This window comes from Poecile atricapillus, chromosome 8, assembly GCF_030490865.1.
Source record: "Poecile atricapillus isolate bPoeAtr1 chromosome 8, bPoeAtr1.hap1, whole genome shotgun sequence".
NCBI lineage: Eukaryota > Metazoa > Chordata > Aves > Passeriformes > Paridae > Poecile > Poecile atricapillus.
In genome coordinates this window covers 24,464,682-24,483,462 of record NC_081256.1, presented here as the reverse complement: position 1 = coordinate 24,483,462, position 18,781 = coordinate 24,464,682, and the positions used below count along the sequence as shown (strand labels likewise).

At 44.2% G+C, this 18,781-nt stretch overlaps 1 protein-coding gene across 2 annotated transcripts in view; it reads right to left on the bottom strand.

Annotated features, from left to right (window-relative positions):
- Positions 1-18,550, bottom strand: part of BCHE (butyrylcholinesterase) — a 45,619-nt gene extending 27,069 nt beyond the window's left edge. The window contains exon 1 of one of the 2 annotated variants that reach the window (XM_058844473.1): positions 18,386-18,550. Coding sequence is in view for 1 of the 2 variants with exons in the window: in XM_058844472.1 (XP_058700455.1) it covers positions 997-1,057 (61 nt within the window). In the remaining variant the exon portion in view is untranslated. Of the gene's footprint in view, positions 1-996; positions 1,089-18,385 lie in introns of those variants that run through there. The other variant, XM_058844472.1, reaches the window with a different exon arrangement.
- Between the last annotated feature and the right edge of the window lie 231 nt (positions 18,551-18,781).

Below are 18,781 nucleotides of genomic sequence, written 5' to 3'. Positions count from 1 at the left end.
AAAACCAAACGCAAAATCCTGAAAAGCCACTGGAGCTGGGAGAAGGATAATGATGGAGAAGGGGTGGAGGAGGGTTTTGGAGCACCCAGTAATGCTATGAGATGGGAGAAGTTATTTCTCTAAGTCTGTGGTTGTGACACTCTTCCCTCACTGAATTTGATCATGACCAAACCACAACAAGCTAGAAATAATAAGATATTTACAATATTGTCATTATGAAAAGAAAACGATGCTAAGAAAAACAAGAGACTTTAAAGTTCCTCAAGATTAATCCATCTTAATATTAATTAAAATTAATTATTCTCATGCACTTTCCTGTTAATTAAAAAGAGACAGGAGGAGTACAGTGTAGCATTGCAAAATGTAGAGGCAATAGCTTTAGACCATAATATTGGTGAGAAAAAAAAACAAAAAAATTCAGTTCCATACCTTTTAAATTAGCTTTGGCTTTTCAGAGAAAAAAGTTGGATCAAGCTTGAAAAACACAGAACTTTTGTGCTGAATGAGAGGACTCATCTACTCTCAGGTCACTCTGCTAATATTAACAAAAGTAACAAGTGACAGAGGATGATTATTACACCTTGAATGCCTGGCAAATATTACATTTAATAAGGATTTTAATGCCGCTTGAAACCCAGCTCAGCAGCGTAAAGCACACCGAGCAAAACAAACATTACTCGATGATTACAACGCGAGTAAAAGGGTCAGAAGATTGCTTTAGCTCATCAACACCAACCCAGCAGAGTTCTATCACTCAGTGTGTTTGCACATTTTAAAAAGCTGCTGCTGTAGTAGTTTCCCCCAGCAAAAGTTAAACAGACTCTACTTTTGCATTCTTATTCAGCGAGGGAACACTATTTATTTCAATGCCTGTTTCCTTCCCCTTGCAAATCTTTACCCAGCCAAAAGAAAATCTATACACCGGACTACATAATCGCTATTTAAATAGGAAAGATGGTTGAATTAATAAGTGATTTCTAGCTCAGCTTAATTTACTTAGCCCAGGATCCCTTGAATAATGCCAGGCTCTGCTACACACGCTGCTCACTCGTTCCATTTGCAGAGCTTCCCCCGGAGAGCAACAAATGGGCAGAGCAGAGCATTCCCAGAGATCCCAATCCCCGCGCAAATCAAGCTGAACCGCAAATTATCCTGGCAGGCAGAGACGTGCAAAGAGAGAATCACTTACCCCGCTTCTATTACAAGAAACTACAAAGTTTTTAAGAGTGGGGATCTTGGGATCCCTGGGGGGAAATGCAGTGATGCAGCTGCTGCTTTAAGCCTGTAAATTGGCCAGTGCTGACATTATAATCAACTCTTTCTGACATGGAGCTCGCGAGAGTTGGCAGCAGCCACTTGATCTGCAGGCAGCCTCTGCCTCCCATCCCACATCTGCTCCCAGAGCAGCCCTGGAAATGCTCCAGGGACTACCCCAGGCTGGGCAAAACCAGCCACAGGGCTGGGGGAACGCAGGGACTTCTTCCGTGCCTGGGGCACCTATTTTATAAGAGTAAATAGAAATGTAAATATAATAATTCATGCCTCTCTTTCGTCCTGCTTAGAGCACTCTCTCACCTGTAACTTTTTTTTTTTTTTTTTTTTTTGCTGTACTCAAATCTCAGATTTTCATTGTAAATAAGTATTTATTTTTGGTTTTAGCAGCTGTGGCAGATAAAACAGGAATGTGCCCTGCCTGGACATGCCAACAACTGGCACCAGCTGCATCACTTGGCTCCTGCCCATCCAGGCCATGGCACAGATCTGCATTGTGCCCTTCTGATTTTAGGGTTAAAAATGGGACCCATGTGGTGCCACATGCTGCTTGCTCCCTATTCTGAAGCTCCAAACAGGGAATCACACCTGATATCCTCCTTTTTCCCGAGGCTCCTGTGCATTGTTCCCACCAGAATTCCTCGCTGCAGGTGCAAAGCCAGGCTGAACCACAGCTGTCCTACAACATTGCATTAAAATGCAAAAATTCTGTGGGGTACAGATGAAAACAGAGGGGTGGAGAAAAGAAAAAAATTTCCATGCACCATCCTTACAAACTTATCAATCCCCCTTCCCTGAGGCACCCCATGGAACCAGAGAGACGCACCTTGGAGCTGGGATTGCTGTCCCCCAGCAGCATCTGCTCTCTAGCTCTGCTCCAAAAAAAAACCAAACCAAAAAAACCCCAATTTTTCCATAATTTAAGCTTTTTTTTATTGCTGTCCACATTTGCTTCCCCCTTTAGAGCCAAACACAATTACCTTCCCTGTTTAATACTCAAACTACAGCTCTGTTTCAATTACACAAAAGCAATATTTGGCAACACACAGAACAGGAATAAAGCAGAAATAAAAAGTTAAGGATGAAGTTTATAGACCTTAATATGGAGATTACAAGTGGGGTTTTTAAAGCCAGCATGGGAATTAGTGTTTTAACAGAGGAAAGTTCAAGAAAGCAGGATTATTTCATTTCTCCTGGTAATTTTACTGCATCCTTTAGGATCAGACCTTCCACAGGTATTTTGTATGGATATGATCACTGGAGAGAATATGTCCCACCCAAAACCTAAACCACTGTGGCAGGGGTTGGAACTGGCTGATTTTTAGGATCCTTTCAACCCAGGTTTTTTGAGGATTCCATAATTCTATGAAAAATCCCTAAACTTGAAGTGCAGAACTGTCCAGTACAGTGGGATTTCAGAATTCTTAACCCAGATTGTTAACTCAGCAGTGCAACAGAAATATTTAGTAACAAAATAGGATTAATTCAGAATTATTTCTGATGGCAACTCTTGCTGATCAGAAGCTTTCAAGTGCAGGAAACACTAAATTGTGCTACCCAGACTGAGGCAGTTCTCAGTGTTCTTCACTGCTTCCTTGGTCCATTTGGGGATGTGGCCAGGTGATACCTTCCTTCATTCCTGTGACATCAGAGGGGTGAATCAGAACCCCCAAATCTTGTTAGAGACCACTTTAAAGCAAATTTCAGATGCTTATGACCATGCTTGTGCTCTCAACCTCTTTGCCTTGAGCGGTGGAGAGGCAGCAGGAGACTCAAACACTAAAAATGCCGCTTCTGGCTTCATCTGTTTTCAAACTTTGTCCATTTTTTTCCTTCATTTGCTCCCAGGGCTGTGCCTTCCCCTCCCTGCTCCTCTTCAGAGAGCCCAGGGCACCCGGAGCAGCCTCCTGCTCCGAGGCACTAAATGCAAAATGTGGAGTTTTCTGACAAGGTGACCCTGGGATAAGTGAATCCATTGTCTCAGGCTGTTTCCAAGGCACCAAAAAACTCCAACTTCAGCCTTGGGCTTACCTTGATGTCTTCAGGTAACTGTCAGACCCTCCACTGTTGTCCTTCAGATTAATGTTAGACTATTATGTTGTACTTTTCAAGAAAACTAAGCTAAATTCTATATTTTTTTTCCCCTTTAATTAAAAAAATTAACATATAAATTAAAGTTTCACAACTGTGTGCTGTGAGAGGAAACACTTCTTTTAGTTATTACTTGGCTTGCTAAAAATACCTGTGCGAAAATTAGAGATTAAATACATTTTATGCCCTCAGTGATTGTGTGGAGAGTTGTCATTTTCTCAGTGATCCTGTGGGAGAGTGGAAGAAAAGGAGGTGAAATATTATATATATATGTATTTATATATATATATATATTTATATATATGTGCTGTACACCTACATACGTGTATGTATTTATACCCTTTCTTTTATGGCTTTTGCTTTTCTTTTTTTAAATATCTATATCTATCTACCTCATGAGGTTTTATAAGGTTATGTCATTTTTTTTATTCAGGGCAAGGTTCTTAAAAATGGCCACAAAATATAAAAGTGTCTTTTTTGTTATTTCATGTGTAGATGTGAAATCATTGCCACATTGATATAGGGAATTTGATCAAAGAAATGTCCAAGTGTCTGAAGAAATGAAAGCAAAGTTCAGCTCTAGGGAAAATTGCTATTTGTTAGTCTAAGAAGCATAGAAAACAATAGGTATCATATGAAAATATCTATGGAAATACATAAAAATATGTACTATAAAAATAGAATATTTTGTTAGGATTTAGTTCACTATTGACTGCCCTTCAGGATGTTACCTAAGTATTATCAATATCCTAAGTCACGCACGTTCTATATTATCACAGAATCATGGAATCATGGAATCATGGAACCTTAGAGCCCATCCAGTGCCACCCCTGCCCTGGCAGGGACACCTCCCACTGTCCCAGGCTGCTCCAAACCCCATCCAGCCGGGCCTTGGACATTCCCAGGGATCCAGGGGCAGACACAGCTGAAAAATTCCTCCCCTTTATCCCATCTAAACCTCCCCTCTCTTGGTTTAAAGCCATTCCCCCTTCTCCTGTCCCTCCGTGCTCTTGTGAATTCTCTCTCTCTATTTATCTCCAGGACTTAGCAGAGCTGAGAAATCTTTGAGGGAGAAAAATATTTGGAAAAATACATATCTCAGATGTTTCTGGTGGAAAACATGAGCCTCTCTCCCAGGGTGTTCTCTGTGCATGGAGAGTCCAGTTCACCAGTTTTGGTCCTGCCCTTCCAAGTCATCCACAGCTCAAAACCAGCACCTGGGATCCAGGATAACCGGAATAACTGGGTAACTTGGCTGAAAATCTTCGCAGGTGTCACCTCAAGGTAAAGGATGTCACACACCAAGAGTGGGAATGTCAGAGGAAATATTTACATGCTCACAGTAAAAGCAGGAAACATCCTGATTTTCTTAACAGCTGAGAAGGAATCAATAAGCAAATTCTATCCAAACTATAATTGATGTCACTTCTGTGAAGATGTGAGGAGGCTGTTTTAAACTTCAGCCTTGGCAAACCCCCCTGGGAGGGCTCAGCTCTGTCTCTGATCCCTGGCTGGATTTCCACACCGAGCATCTGCCTGACCTTGGCTCCAACCTCTGAGCAAACCACCACGCTGCGAGGGAAACAAGTAAACTCGAGCTCTACAAGCTCCAAAAGGTCAAACTGCAGACAGGGGGAAGATTGCTGGGAAGGGGGGAGTTAGCAGCTCAAGGACTCGCAGGGAAACACATCAAAGCTGCGAGCTGTGAAATCTTCAGGTTAAAAAAAAGCCCACAGAAGGTGGGAGCTCAGCAGCAGCAAGGAATTACTGATGCTCGGCTCTGGGGCTTGCAGCCACGTTATTCTACTGTGAATATTAGGAAATAAATCATTGCCTTGTCCTTGGAGCATATCCTGCTTGCAGAGCATCTTCTCATGCCCAAACACAGTGACCCCGAGGGGTTGCACCTCTCAAGCATTTCTGTATTTCTGTCCCCAGATCTCACCCTTGCTATGAGACCACCCACCTGTGCACCCACGGATTCAAACCAGGGACACCCTAAATAAACCTGGACAGGGAGGAAGTGTTAGAGATGACTGCAGCTGATGGTCAAAGCCATCTGAAATTCTGCTAATATTCTGATTATTCCAAAAGGCTTCACCCCACAGGGGCTTCCAGGACCAGCAGAAGCGCCCAACAATAGATCTGAAGGGTAATTTGATAATATCAGGAAACTTGTTTCAGATACACACCATGAAAATGGGTGCCAATTTATTAAGTATACAGAAGACACTAACACTCATGTAAGCCATTAAACATGATTATATTTTCCCCTTATTGGTTCAATTATGATCTGCTGTACCTTTCTCCTTATTACTCTAATTATAGATCGGTATAATTTCCTCTTTATTAGCACAATTATGGTCTGTACTTGTATAAATGTCTTGGAGAAATCAAAGCCACTGAGAAAATAGAGCCAGTGAAAAGATAAAGGCATTATTATTATTATTATTATCATTAGTAGTAGTCGTAGTAGTATTTTGAATGTTCACATATTCTTAGCTCCTTGTGATATTACATAATTCTGTATTTTGTCTCATATAGGGATCAGGTTCAATGAAGAAAATAAAAAATGATTAATATCTAGTCAATATGACTCACACACCATTATTGCAGCCTGGTGTTTAGCTTGCAAGGAAAAAACAAATTAAATTTTAAGTTAGGTTGCACAGACTTCTGCAGTAACCTATGGATTTTGAGGGTGCAAATCAAAATATTGAGGCCGCGCTGATTCCAAAGCTTATCCATGTGGAACTATTAGGAAATTATTTATTTTAGAGGAGCTAGAATTATCTTTCATCACTTTAATAACAGTAGATTCTGCTCATGATCATCCTGCCCTACACAGATCCCTGATGGTTCATTCACCCCATAAACTTCTCCTTCCTTCCTCCCACCTTTCCTCACACGATGGAAACCGTACAAGGCTGAAATTCCAACTTTTCCAATCCCTTGCCCTCTATCACACCATTTTAACTCCAAAAGTGACCCTGGAGTGCACTTTCCCTTAGCAGGAGTTGCAAGAGGTCGGAACAGGAGAGGAAAACTTCAGAGCAGTGCTGGAGAACCTGGCAGAGCTCGCGGACCTTGGCTGGGGAGAGGAGTTTTAGTGTCTGCAGGAAAGTTCTGATTCTTTGCTCATTTTCTCCCTTTTGCCTGGAGGCAGGTTCAGTACAAAATGCATGGAGAGAGTGCAGGGCCTGAAAGGCTTTCTGTTTAAGTTGTCAGACCAAAGAGTCTGGGAAATTGAAAGATGTGCCCAAGACCACAAGAAAAGCCTGGATTGCGTTCAGACACCCAGAGGTTCAGGACAGCACCATCCTTTTTGGTTTGTTTTAAATACCCCACTTTTTTACAGCTGCAGTTTTCTAGATTTTCTCTCAATATATCACCAAAAATAAGGGCCTTTTGATGGAAATCTTGAATAAAAGCATCGTTTCCATCTGTTCTCCACAGTAAGCAGAAGTCAACCCTTGGGATTCAGAGGTTGCATTTTTTAGAAGTCACTACAGGCAATAAGCACAGAGATGTTCTGCAGAATATTCCTGGGCTCCTTAGCTGGCAGCCACCCCCTGGGGAAGGAAAACCACTTGGGATCAGCCCACCCAGGAGCTGCCAGAGCTGCTGCTTGGAGCCACCAGCACAGCTGTGCATCTTGTGTGCACAATAATCAATCCCAGCCAAGGATGCAGGGAGGATTCTGCCTGGAAAGGGATTCAGAAAGCACAGATGGAACCTCATGGCACAAACCCCCGTGCCTTCATTTTTGCCAAGGCAACGACCTGCTCCTGCTGGAGGAAGCCCACAGGTGGTGGGTGCTGCTGAGCTCCACAGGGATTGCCTTCCCTCGCCTCTCCTGCGGGAACACAGCTCCCATAAAGCAGAATCACGGCGTCATTAAGGCTGGCAAAGGCTCTCAGTCTATTTCCCAGTGCCCCTGGAGGAATGAAGCACGATGGCGAGGACTTGCTCGGTGAAAGCGTTCAAGTGATTTTAATTTCTGTGTTCACGCAAAAGGAAAGGAAAAAGAAAAAAAAGAAAAAAAGAGTAAATCCCATCAGCAGCTGCTGAAAACATTGGAGGTTTTCAGTGTCACACTAAGAATTGGAAGTGCCTGTGGGGTTGCTTCTCTGATTGAGCCCATTTGTACCTGTATCACAAATGAGCTGCCCTCCCCACAAAAAGGGCATCTACCAGTGCTTAGGATTGAACCAAAAGGGAAAAGTAATTTACTCACTCTCCTATGCTGCCTTTCCTCTCCTCCTCCTCCTCCTTTTATTCCACACCTCCCTCCCCAAATTTTAGTCACTATTCATGTTGCCAAAATATCTGCAGTGATGTCCTTCCATGCAGAGCGTAAAATAATTCCTCCAGTAAATGTTAACAGCAGCCGTAAAACAGCAAAATAAAATAACCAAGAAAAGCAATCAATAAAAACCTGTACAAAAATTAACTATTGGCGCATGAGATAGGAAAAGGCCTGAATCTGAGTGTTTTATAGAGAAACCTGGAAGCTATTCCAGAGAAGATGGGCATGGAGTAAAATTTATCAAATGTTGCTGGGATAATTAAACCAGAACAGACAGGAAACAAGATGTTTGACTAAAGGGAATGTAAGTAAATGGATCCAGCTCTTTCTCTGCTTCCCAAATCATTGTTCTCCTGGGCTTAGGTGATCCCAGGGTGTCACCATGTGAATGATTTTCAGCTAATGCTGAGACAGGTGTTACCATGATGGGTGCCTGGGCAGGGGGAACTTAGTTTTTGCTGAGCAGCTGGTGCATGAGAAATGGGGATTCAGTCTTTGGGATCAGCACAGAGGCTCTCCAGAGTGGGAGAAAAAATACAAAATACAAAAAAAATACAACTTTAAAAATATATAAATAAATAAAAAAAAGAAAGCAGAAGGCCTGCAGTGCTAACAGCACCAGAAACCTTTTCCTTGGAAAGCTGTGCTGGGCCCCTCCACGGCTGGATTCATGCAAGAGGGGTCTGCTACGAGCAGCCTCAGTGGCAAAAACCTTCCCATTTCTGACAAGGTGGCATCTGGTGGGAGCAGAAAGGTGGGAGCCACCCAGGGAAACCCACGGAGCAGCTTTTGTCAGCACACACAGGCTCTCCCCACGGGGATGTCAGGCAGCAGGAGCAGGCAGGGCTGTGAGGAAATGTTTCACTGAGGAGCAGGGAGGTGTTTGCCTGGGCCAGAGCCAGCCAGAAATGGGGGCTGGAGCTTTTGGCAGGAGCTGGAATCTCGTCAGCAGTGAAAAGGAGAGGTGGGATGAGGGCAGGCCGTGAGGAGGAGCCATTCCCAAGGCACAGGAAGGGCTCTGGCACCATCAGGATGGAATAAATCCATCCTAACCCAGTTATTAGCATTGTGTCCCTTTGACACGATGCCTGGAGTGTTTCTCCATGGGGCAGCTGCTGAATTGCATCATGTCACAGCCCAGCATGGAGCTATTAATGGCTTTTAGTGTCATGCCCTGCATCCTGACAATACCTGCCACCAGGCAGGCCTTAGCCACAGGGTCACAGATACAGAAACGCTTAAACCATTAAGCAAAGATTCAAAATGCAATTCATTCACAGGAAAATTATGAAACTTCAAACCAGAGCATCCACAGATCCAGTGCATGCTGGGAGAAACCTGAATTTTTATTCACCACGTGTCCACCTATTCTTGGGTTAATGACTGAGAGTTACAACCAGCTTTTCAAAAAACATAACCAAAAAATATCGCCGCTCATTTCCCTGGCAGACTGCTTGCATCACTTTAATTTAGGAAGCAAACCGTGTTACAACAACCACAGACATGTAAATGAGGCAAAAAATGGTGCTTGTTTTGTTGCTTTCCAAATTTAAGCTGACCTAAATAGTTTAATACAAAATTTACGGCAGCGAGAACACAATTTGGTGGACAAATATGGGAACACAGTGAATTTGTGCTACAGAATTTGTACTCCTCTGGGTAAAAGATGATTCACCATCTGTCTGTACTGCAAGCAGCTTTCACTTTGGGGGCAAACACAGTGCAGCCCCTCTCCATTATCCCTCAATTTAGCATGGAAAAAGGAGAATTTCCTTTTATCCCAGCAGGAAAACTGGGATTGTTTTCTGAGTGTGTGTTTGACACTCATTTGATCTCTACAAGTTCCTGAAAGGGGACCACACACAGGTGGGTCCTTGTCCTTCAGGTGAGAAGTGACAGGACCACAGGGAACGCCCCAGGGGAGGTTTGGCTGGATAACAGGGAAGATTTCATCACTGGAAGGCTGAAGGGACATGGAATCACCCCTGGGAATATTCAAAAAATGTGTGGGTGTGGCACCTGGGGCCATGGTGTAGTGGTGGCCTTGGCAGAGCTGAGGGAATGGTTGGACTGGAGGATCTTGAGGGGTTTTCCCAACCTTAGTGATTCCATGATAAGAAAGTGTCCCTGGTATTGCATGAAATGACTGCTGACAAATCCTCAGTGCTAAAGTGAAAACATGGAATAACTTTGTGAATCAGCAGGGGAAGGAGAGCAGAGAATTAACCCTGTCAGTGCTGCCCCAGGCATTGCCCCACACCCAGGGCAGATCTGAGCCTCTCCATCCAGGCATCCACACAAATCAGTGTCTGAACTGACGGGTGATAATTGCAGAGTGATCAAAGCACGCCAGGCAGGGAGACCTGACATCCCTGTGCTTGCCAAGGATTTTTAGAGGTCTGAAAACCACTCTGGTTTCTCCAGCCTGGAGCAGGATGTGTGGGAAGCTGGGACAGTTTCCATCTCAAGGGTTTGCTTTCTGTCCATGGTTATGGGTAGCTGAGGCACAACTCAACATCCTTCCCATGGCTGCTCCAGAGGGATTCAGGAACTCCATCACCTCCCTGTGCCTCAGTGGGACCAGGGAAAGGTTGTGAACAGCAGCTTTTGGTCATAAACCAAAGCAGAATTATAAGTATTTTCACGAATTTCAGCAGAATTCACATACACTGGGTCGCAATAAGATAAGTGAAGCTTAAGAGTCAGTTTGAATGCGTGAGTCACACCTCCACTGGACTCCAGTGCTTTCCTGAGAGTGATTGTGAGTCATTCCTCAACCATGGGCTGAGCTGAAGGACACGGAGGAAGCAGTGAGACAGCTCAGCACTCCTGTGGGGAGACAATCCTATGGGAATATTCACTGCATAAAAATAACCAGCCTTTTGCCCCAAAGCACTTCAGTCCTTCAGTCCTTTGAAAATCCCTTTGCTCTCAGCTCCAAAGCCACCCAGGTGAAATCAAAGGTTCTTTGTATCAAGTTAGGCAGGGCTGAGCAGTCTCTGGTTTAAATAACCCGGACAGGCTGTGGACTCCCAGTCCCTGGAAGTGTCCAAGGCCAGGCTGGATGGGGTTTGGAGCAAGCTGGGATGGTGGAAGGTGTCCCTGCCATGGCAGGGGTGGCCCTGGATGAAATCAAAGGTGCCTTCAAACCCAAACCATTCTATAAATTATTATTATTCCATGAAATTATTATTGTTATTCCATGAAAAAGCCTTGCCCAGTGTCAGGAGCAGCAGCAGCACTGGGCTGGAAACTCCTCTGTAGTCACAGTCTGTGGCTTTTGTCCCATCCTGCATGATCAGAAAATGAACTGAATATGTCGTTTGCAAGCTATTTTGTTCAGCATCCACATCTGCATCGCTGGCAATCACACAGCCTGTGCTTCACAACCAGGCAAAACAGAAAATGTAATTAATTTTATTTGAAAATTCTCTCTGAGCACATTTTCCACCTGTTTCATTTCACTTCCACCTCAGAAGCTGCACTCTGACCAACATCACTTACCCTGAAGACACACAAGAAAGGGAATAAATATTATTATTGGTGTCTGAATATTCAATCTATGCAAATGCATTATATACTTTCCTTGGCTTTGTCATAGTAGAAAAAGCAAGGCAAACTTCCAATTTTTTTCTGCTCACACTTTCTTTTTGTCCTTTGTTTTCCCCCCCCCCAAACTTTGAATAGTACATTTTACAAGATTTTATTTCAGTTATTATCTTGAAAGCAAAATTCAGACATTTCCAGCACCTTGAGGTTTCAGAATCAGGGATGTTGGGAAGGACCTGTTACTTCATCTTTTTGTTTTTTTGCATATGCCCTTGCAGCCTGCTGTTTTCTATTTATTCCGAAGACCTCGGGTAAAATGGAATCTTACAAATGAATTCATGAAAAGAGGCTTCAGTTCTGTGCGGGCAACGAGCTGGGTTCTGAGGAAGGGAAATTCCTGTACAGATTGGAATAAGCACAAACCACCAGGTTGTGCTGTTGCCCTTGAGCAATGCACATCAGCACAGAGCTGTGCCCGGCTCCTGGCTGCACTTTGTCTGGGAAGACCCTGAAATCCTGGAAAACCAATTCCCTCAGACTCATTTTCACTTGTGATTATACAGCTCAGAATTTTTCCCCCTGATTTTGGCTGGCTTTGAAAGCCACAGGCTGGGTTTGCTGGCCATGAAATTCAGGTAGGAAAAGCAATAGAAATAAACGGCAAAATTAAAAGCATAAAAATAATGAAAATAAAACAATATAAATAAAATAATTAAAAATAAATCAGCCATCAGCATAGCCTTCAGATATAAACACTGCACAGCTCACCCAAAACTGGCAGGTATTTTGGTAGTTTATACCCAACCTAATTATTTTTCTTGCAAACTTTTAAACAAAATCAATCTTTTCAGGTTTCCCATTGCACGTTTTCCAAGTAAACCACAGCTAAATGGAGCAGATTTGTTTCTAAAGGACTGAGCACCTCAGACACTGGAGTGACCCAGAGTTACTTTCCCACTCTGACTAAAGAGACATGCTAATTGCAGAGGAGTAATAACAGTTCTCACAAATGAGAGAATATTCAAGAATGACCATGCAGAATCTGAACAAAGGTAAATCAACAAATCATGGAATCCCAGGATGGTTTGTGTTGGAGGGGACATTAAATCCCATCCAGAGCCACCCCTGCCATGCCAAGGACACCTCCCACTGTCCCAGGCTGCTCCAAACCCCATCCAGCCTGGCCTTGGGCACTGCCAGGGACCCAGGGACAGCCAGAGCTGCTCTGGGCACCCTCACAGGGAGGAATTCCATCCCAATATCCCATCTAAACCTCCCCTCTCTTGGTTTAAAGCCATTCCCCCTTGTCCTGTCACTCCATGTCCTTACAAAAATTCCCTCTCCACCATTATTTTAGTCCCTCACTCAGACACTGAAAGGCCACAGAAAGTCTCCCCAGAGTCCTCTCATTTCCAGGCTGAACAATCCCAATTCTCCAGCCTTTCCTCCCAGCAGAGCTGCTCCATCCCTCTGCTCATCCTGGGGCCTCCTCTGGACTCGCTCCGAATGTTGGGGAAGTTTGCAGAGGTAGAGGAGCAGGCCAACCACAGGATTACACAAAAACCAACAAAAACCTGCATCTCAGTAAGAGGTGATGTTTTTGTCTCCTGTTGCCACCCAGAGATTTTTCTTCCTTGAATTCACCCAAACATTTTTTGCAACCCTGTAAACATTCGGTGTCCGGAACATCTGGTGCCAGCTCCGTTGCATTAGTGAAAAATGCCATGAGCCGTGAAAAACTTCCTTTTGGGCTGCTTTTGAACCCACCACCTGCCAGCCTCCCATGTGATAAAGGAAAAAGCAAACCTGGCAAAGATTCAAGGCTGGATCCTGTTTTTTTTCCCTCAGAAATGCAGAAAATTGGATAAAACCAGTTTTGTGGGTTTTTGACATGGCAGGTGAGACCATCCTACCACGCAAACCCAAACTGAGACCCCAAATCTTTAGAGCAAATAACCACATTTGGAGATGGTTCACTTGAATTTACATCACGAAGCATCTGACTGTTTATTCTCCTGTTAATATTCCCAAAGATTTTAGGATTCCTCCCTAACTACCCTGGGATTTTCCCCTGGTGCTGAGTAGCTTCTCCACATTGTGTGTTTTCCTCCTCAACTGATGCAACACCCACCGTCTCCTGCCTTCCCTCAAAGCACTCCAGGGAAAGAAAAGCTTTTAGCTCAGCTTGAAAAGAAGGAGGAGGAGGAAGAATCCCTTTCTTTCATGCTCCTGGGTGGGAATACAGCAGATCAGGAGCTGCTGGAACACAAGGAGCACACTTAGGTTATTCAGCTCCCAGGTGGGAGCTGGGGCTGTCCTGGCTTACAGAGCACAGCTTCAGTCACAGATTATGTGCTGCACTGTAGTTTTCTCTGCTAAAATAAGGGTACAACCAGATTTTTAGCTCCTGAAATCCACAGCAGCCCTTCCCAGCCTGCTCCTGCCCGTCTATTTTGCCGAGGTGTGAATCTGTCCTTTCACAAAGAGGGTAATTATATGTTGGACGTTCTCAGATTTCCTCCTGTCTAAATTATCGACAGGCAGCTCCTGCTATGTCGAGTTCAGAGTCTCAGCTGGGCTGATAAATGTGAGTATTAAACTCCAGAATATCTACATAGTGGGGAAAGAGAGGAAAATCTTCGCCCTCCCTTTGGACTGGTTCAAAATCTTGCCCCACAGATCTGTCAAGTGCTATCAGGAGGAATAAAAGCAATCTGAGGCAGATCATGCAGTGGTGGTTTTAGAAGGCTTTTGACCCAATCCATCCCCAAAGCCTATCAGGGAAATTTGAAAACTCAGGGTAAAAGGTAAATTTCTGCCACGGATTAAAACACATTGAGATAGGGAAAACAAAGGAGAAGAAAAAAGATCAAATTCTTGACATACAGAGGGGTTAATGTGGAGTGCCCCGAGATTTGCTGCTGGGACGGATTTTTTTTTGTCCCTTTAAATCCCTGGCATAACACAAGAAGTCCTGGCTTACTCAGCAAATATTCTGCACTTCCCTTCTGCAATAAATCCTTGTGCTTGCTTTAGCTCAGGCTCCCGAGCTGCTGTGCCTCAAATTGTGACAGCACCCACAAGACAGCCAGGGCACACGAGGAGCCAGCTCAATCTCACTGTGTTCCACTTCATTACAAATATCCCAAGGGGGGGAAATCTGTATTACTTGTGATTTCTCACAAATCAGAACAAAGACATTTTTTTCTTTTAAACATCCTGCCAGTCTGAAGCTCTGCAAGGTAGATAAAACATATTTTTCCCTTGTATATATATTAAAAAAAAAAATAAATTGAGAACCATGCTGGTGCTGTGGAAAATGGCGCTGTTATGTGTGAATGAATGGCATCAAAAAGATTCTTTAAATCCAAAGTAAACTTTGTCTTCAAGGTTTAAGTGATACCACGCACGTGTGCAGATGTTCAGCATGGAAATAAGTCAGCAAATGGAGCCAACTGGAAAAAAACAGTGGAGGAACTTTCATCCAGATGAAGATTTATGAGTCTACCCATAGAGATACTAATGGATTCAGAGGTGGATGTTTGACTGTTAAAAATAATTAACTCAATAGAAGTGTCTGCTTATTCCTCAAAACCTTTCTCAAAATGGTTAATGTGTTTCATGGCCAAAAAGATAAAGCCCAAATAAATGTTTGATGTTATTGCACATCCTCTTGGTTGCAGTTTTGCACAAGGTTCTGCTCCTTTTTGACCATTTCAGCTGCTCAGTGTCCCAAAAGCTGACAGACTGCCATGGGCACAGCGCTCAGAGAAACCTGACTCAAACATCCTGGGCACATAAAGCAAGATAAAAATCCTGGATACGATCAATGCTCACTGCTCAGAACATAAACTGATTAATGGTCAGCCAAAAAGTTCTCTTGGAGGTGTTATTTCATAGGCACCACTGCAGCAGGAACTGGCAGAAAACAAAGCTGAATATTTCATTTCCATTGCCAGCTGATGCAGTCATGATCTCAGAAAATCTCCTGCCCTAAACCAACCTATGTGGAACTCTGGAATGTTTTCATTTGCATTATAAATAATGCTGCCTGGTGGAGGACACCTAAAACACCTCATTTTCCTAAAATTGTGTTTGGGAGCTTTCCCAACCTACACAGTGCTTTCACCCTTGCGAGGATAACGGAGAGCTGAAGTCAATAATTGTGTTTTATTTCAGGTTTTGTGTAGCACATGCAAAGAATTCACCTTCTATTCAAGATTAGCAGCTGGGAAGTTTTGATGATCCCAAATGGAATAGCATTTGACAGTCACTCATGACTGGAAACTTCACTGCCCTTTCCAGGTAAACCTACACAAATCTCTTTTTATTATAAATTTTACAATTTCTTGCCTTTCTTTGTGTTACACTTATATGAAGGAAACACATTTCTAATGTTATGTAATCTTCTAACCTATTTCAGCTTTTGGGGGGGTAAGAAAAAATTCTGCTTTCCCCCCATCATCCAAGTAAACTTTGTCCACCCTGTCCTTATTTGAAAGATGTGGAAGGATCAAAAATATTTCATCGTTATTTCCATTTTATTTCTTTGAGGTCAGGCTGGTAGAGCACAGGTCATCAAAAATGATAGTGCCACCAAGACATAAAAATAGAAATAATTTGTGTAAAACACACACACGCAGTGGAAACTTCTCCAGATACAATTTCTTTTCAAAAAGCTGCTTTATGTAATTCCATATTGACTGAAAGGATTTGCAGGGGGAAAATACATCCAAATTAAAATCAGCCACTTTAAAAACATGGAAAGAAAATTGCTGTGTAACAGCCACACTTCTGGCAGAGAAAGCCGAGTGCAGAAAAGGGAAGAGAAGCCTTTCTGGGGCTTTTACAGCTGGGAAAGCCTGGGAACTTTATTTTTCAGAATTCTTAGAAATGCAGTGATTTGCTGCTATTGCTCAGTGAAACAAGAGTGCTGCTTATGGAAAAGTGTTTCTGCAGAGATTGAGAAGATGAGGAGCTCTGGCTTCTCCAGGATCCAAGGCCCAGAGCACAGATCTATAAAATGGGATTAATCCCAGGATTAATGCAAAGATTGAAGCAAGCAGCAGTGCAGGATCACAGGTGTTGATCAGCTGAGTTCCCCGCAGTGCAGCAGGTAATGATTAACTTAATGATTAACTTAATTGTGCCAGCCCTGCCTGCTGCAGCTGCCCTTGGGGTCAGCTGGGACAGAAAAGGGAAGGGAGAAGGGGGAAACTGAGCACAATTTCTGTGTCCTGAGGAAGCTGGAGGAGAGGAAAGAGCCACTCCTCAGGGCAGGTTACATTAATAATTGGAATTTTTAACTGCTAAAGCTCTGGGATATTGATACCTTCATCAGGACTACCTAAAAACAAAGGTCAGACAGAATTAAGGGAATACAAATCAGTTCTATTTCTATTTATTGAGGGGTCTCCAGGCACATTTAGGGCAGGTGAAGCCCCCCAGGGGCTGCACCCAAAATGTCCCAGGGCTCACGGGTTTCACACTTTTACAAGTTGGCTCCATTTGCACATTGGGGGTCAATCCTGCAATTCCAGCTGCAGCTGATGAAGGCATTTAGCCCAAGTTTGCTGCCCCAGCTCCCTTTTGTTGCCATTTCTGGGGCCTGGGGCAGTGAGGTGTCCTTGATTGCCAGGCCTGGGGAGGAATTGTTGTGTCTGCCCAGAATGGGAAAGCAGCAGCTGACGCTGGGTGTGGAGTTTGGAGTTCTGGAAAGAACTGCAGGGTTACAAATGCATGGAAAAGAGAAAACTGAATCCCAAGGCAGCAGTGTGAGCAGGGCCTTGCTGAGCTGTGACCAAGGATTATCTGCCAAGAGCCTCCAAAATCTCAGCCTTGGCATCTCAGAGCCTCTCCAGCAGAAGCAAGCAGCAGGTTGGAGGTGATGGGAAATCTCAGTGCCCGAGCTTTGCTGCTCTCATGGCACGACTGCAGCACAAAGGAAAACTTTTGGGAAAGTCCCAACCCTCTGTCCAGCGCTCCCGTGCCCTGGAGGGGCAGGAGATGGGCTCAGGAGGGAGTGCTCCATTTCTGGTGTTTGTAACACACAGATCATCAGAGAGGAGCTCCAAACTGCAGCACAGCTGTGAGAGCATTGATCATGGCTGGGTTTTTGCTGATTGGGAAACTCCCAGTGGGATCAGACAACAGGCATATAAAATATTTCAATTCCACCTTGATGTCCTGCTGACACTTTAAAGAGAAAAGTTTCATTACCCTGTTACTTTGCACCACACAATGCTAATGATCCCTCCAAAATTCCTGCGCGGTTCTAAGGTTGACACTGATTTTTTCTTTTTTGCCCACACTAGATTTGGATGATGTCTCTTCCTCCTCTGCAGCTCTGCTTCTTCCCACACTGTTCCCCTTGGCACAGGGGTGACCCCACATAAACTGGGTGAAAATCTGGCCTTTCCCTGTGCCTGTACATTATGTAGGGGCTTCTCAGCATCCCCCAGTATGACACAGAGGTGTTTGCATGTCCTTTTTGTGGCTGTCTAAGGTGATATTTCCCACCATTTGAACATGACTGAAGTACTGCAGTGCCTTTAAGTTATTATCCATCCTCCAGAGCATTCCCTGGGCCTCTGATCCAGTGGGTGTCACCCACAGCCGAGATGATCTTCAAGGTCCCTTCCAACCTAAAACTTTCCAGGACTCCTTTCTTTATTTTGCTTTTAGAAAGGGCCAACATCACAGCCTTTTTCCCCATCAGCAATCAGTTAATTGTTCTTTGTGGCTCCCACAGAGGAGGAGCCCCCCATTTTCCTGCTTAACACCTTTAATCCCTGCCCTGTGAGCAGCCCAAACCCAGGGCCAGCAGCTGCTCAGGGCGCAATTCCATGGTTTTCCCGGATTCCCAGGGCTGGCTGCAGCTCTGAGCTGCTCTGGTCTGGTGCCAGCCCCAATCCCCGTGGGAACAGCGAGGGGACAGTGCAGAGGTCAGGACTAAAGGGCACCAGGGAGCCCCTCCAGCAGCGCTGCTCTCATCCCACAGAAATGCCAGAGCTGTGGAGGTGGCACCAAATTAACCCAGAAATTCAGGGGGGACAGCAGGGCTTGGTTTATTCACTGTAACCTGCCTGTCTGATCACATCAGCACTTCCACCTCTCCCACTCTCAGCACTCTTGGATCTGAAAAGGAAGCAGAAAAACACCGACCTTGAGAGCTGGTTTTCCCGTCTGGCTGCTTCTCCCTTTGAATAAAAGAGTTTTCCTGGGTCAAGAGCTGTCTACCAAAGTAACCAGATTATATATGCCCAGAATTGCTGGTTAACCTGTCAGATAAGCAGGAGGTTAAGGAGCCAGCCACACCACATGACTGCAAGGATGTGCTATTTTCCATCTGCAAATAACGCCCTGAAGTAACGACCCTTTGGCAAACAGGTGAATGAGCCACACACACATTTCTGCTCAGCTGTGTTTGCACACCCATGCTTTTCCCACTTTGCTGAGAACTTTCCCTGCTGTTGCATATTTTTTGTAGTTACTGATAGGACCAGGCTTTTGTATTTGTTTTGAAATCTTTTCCAAGGCCCCAAAAAAGCACATACATGT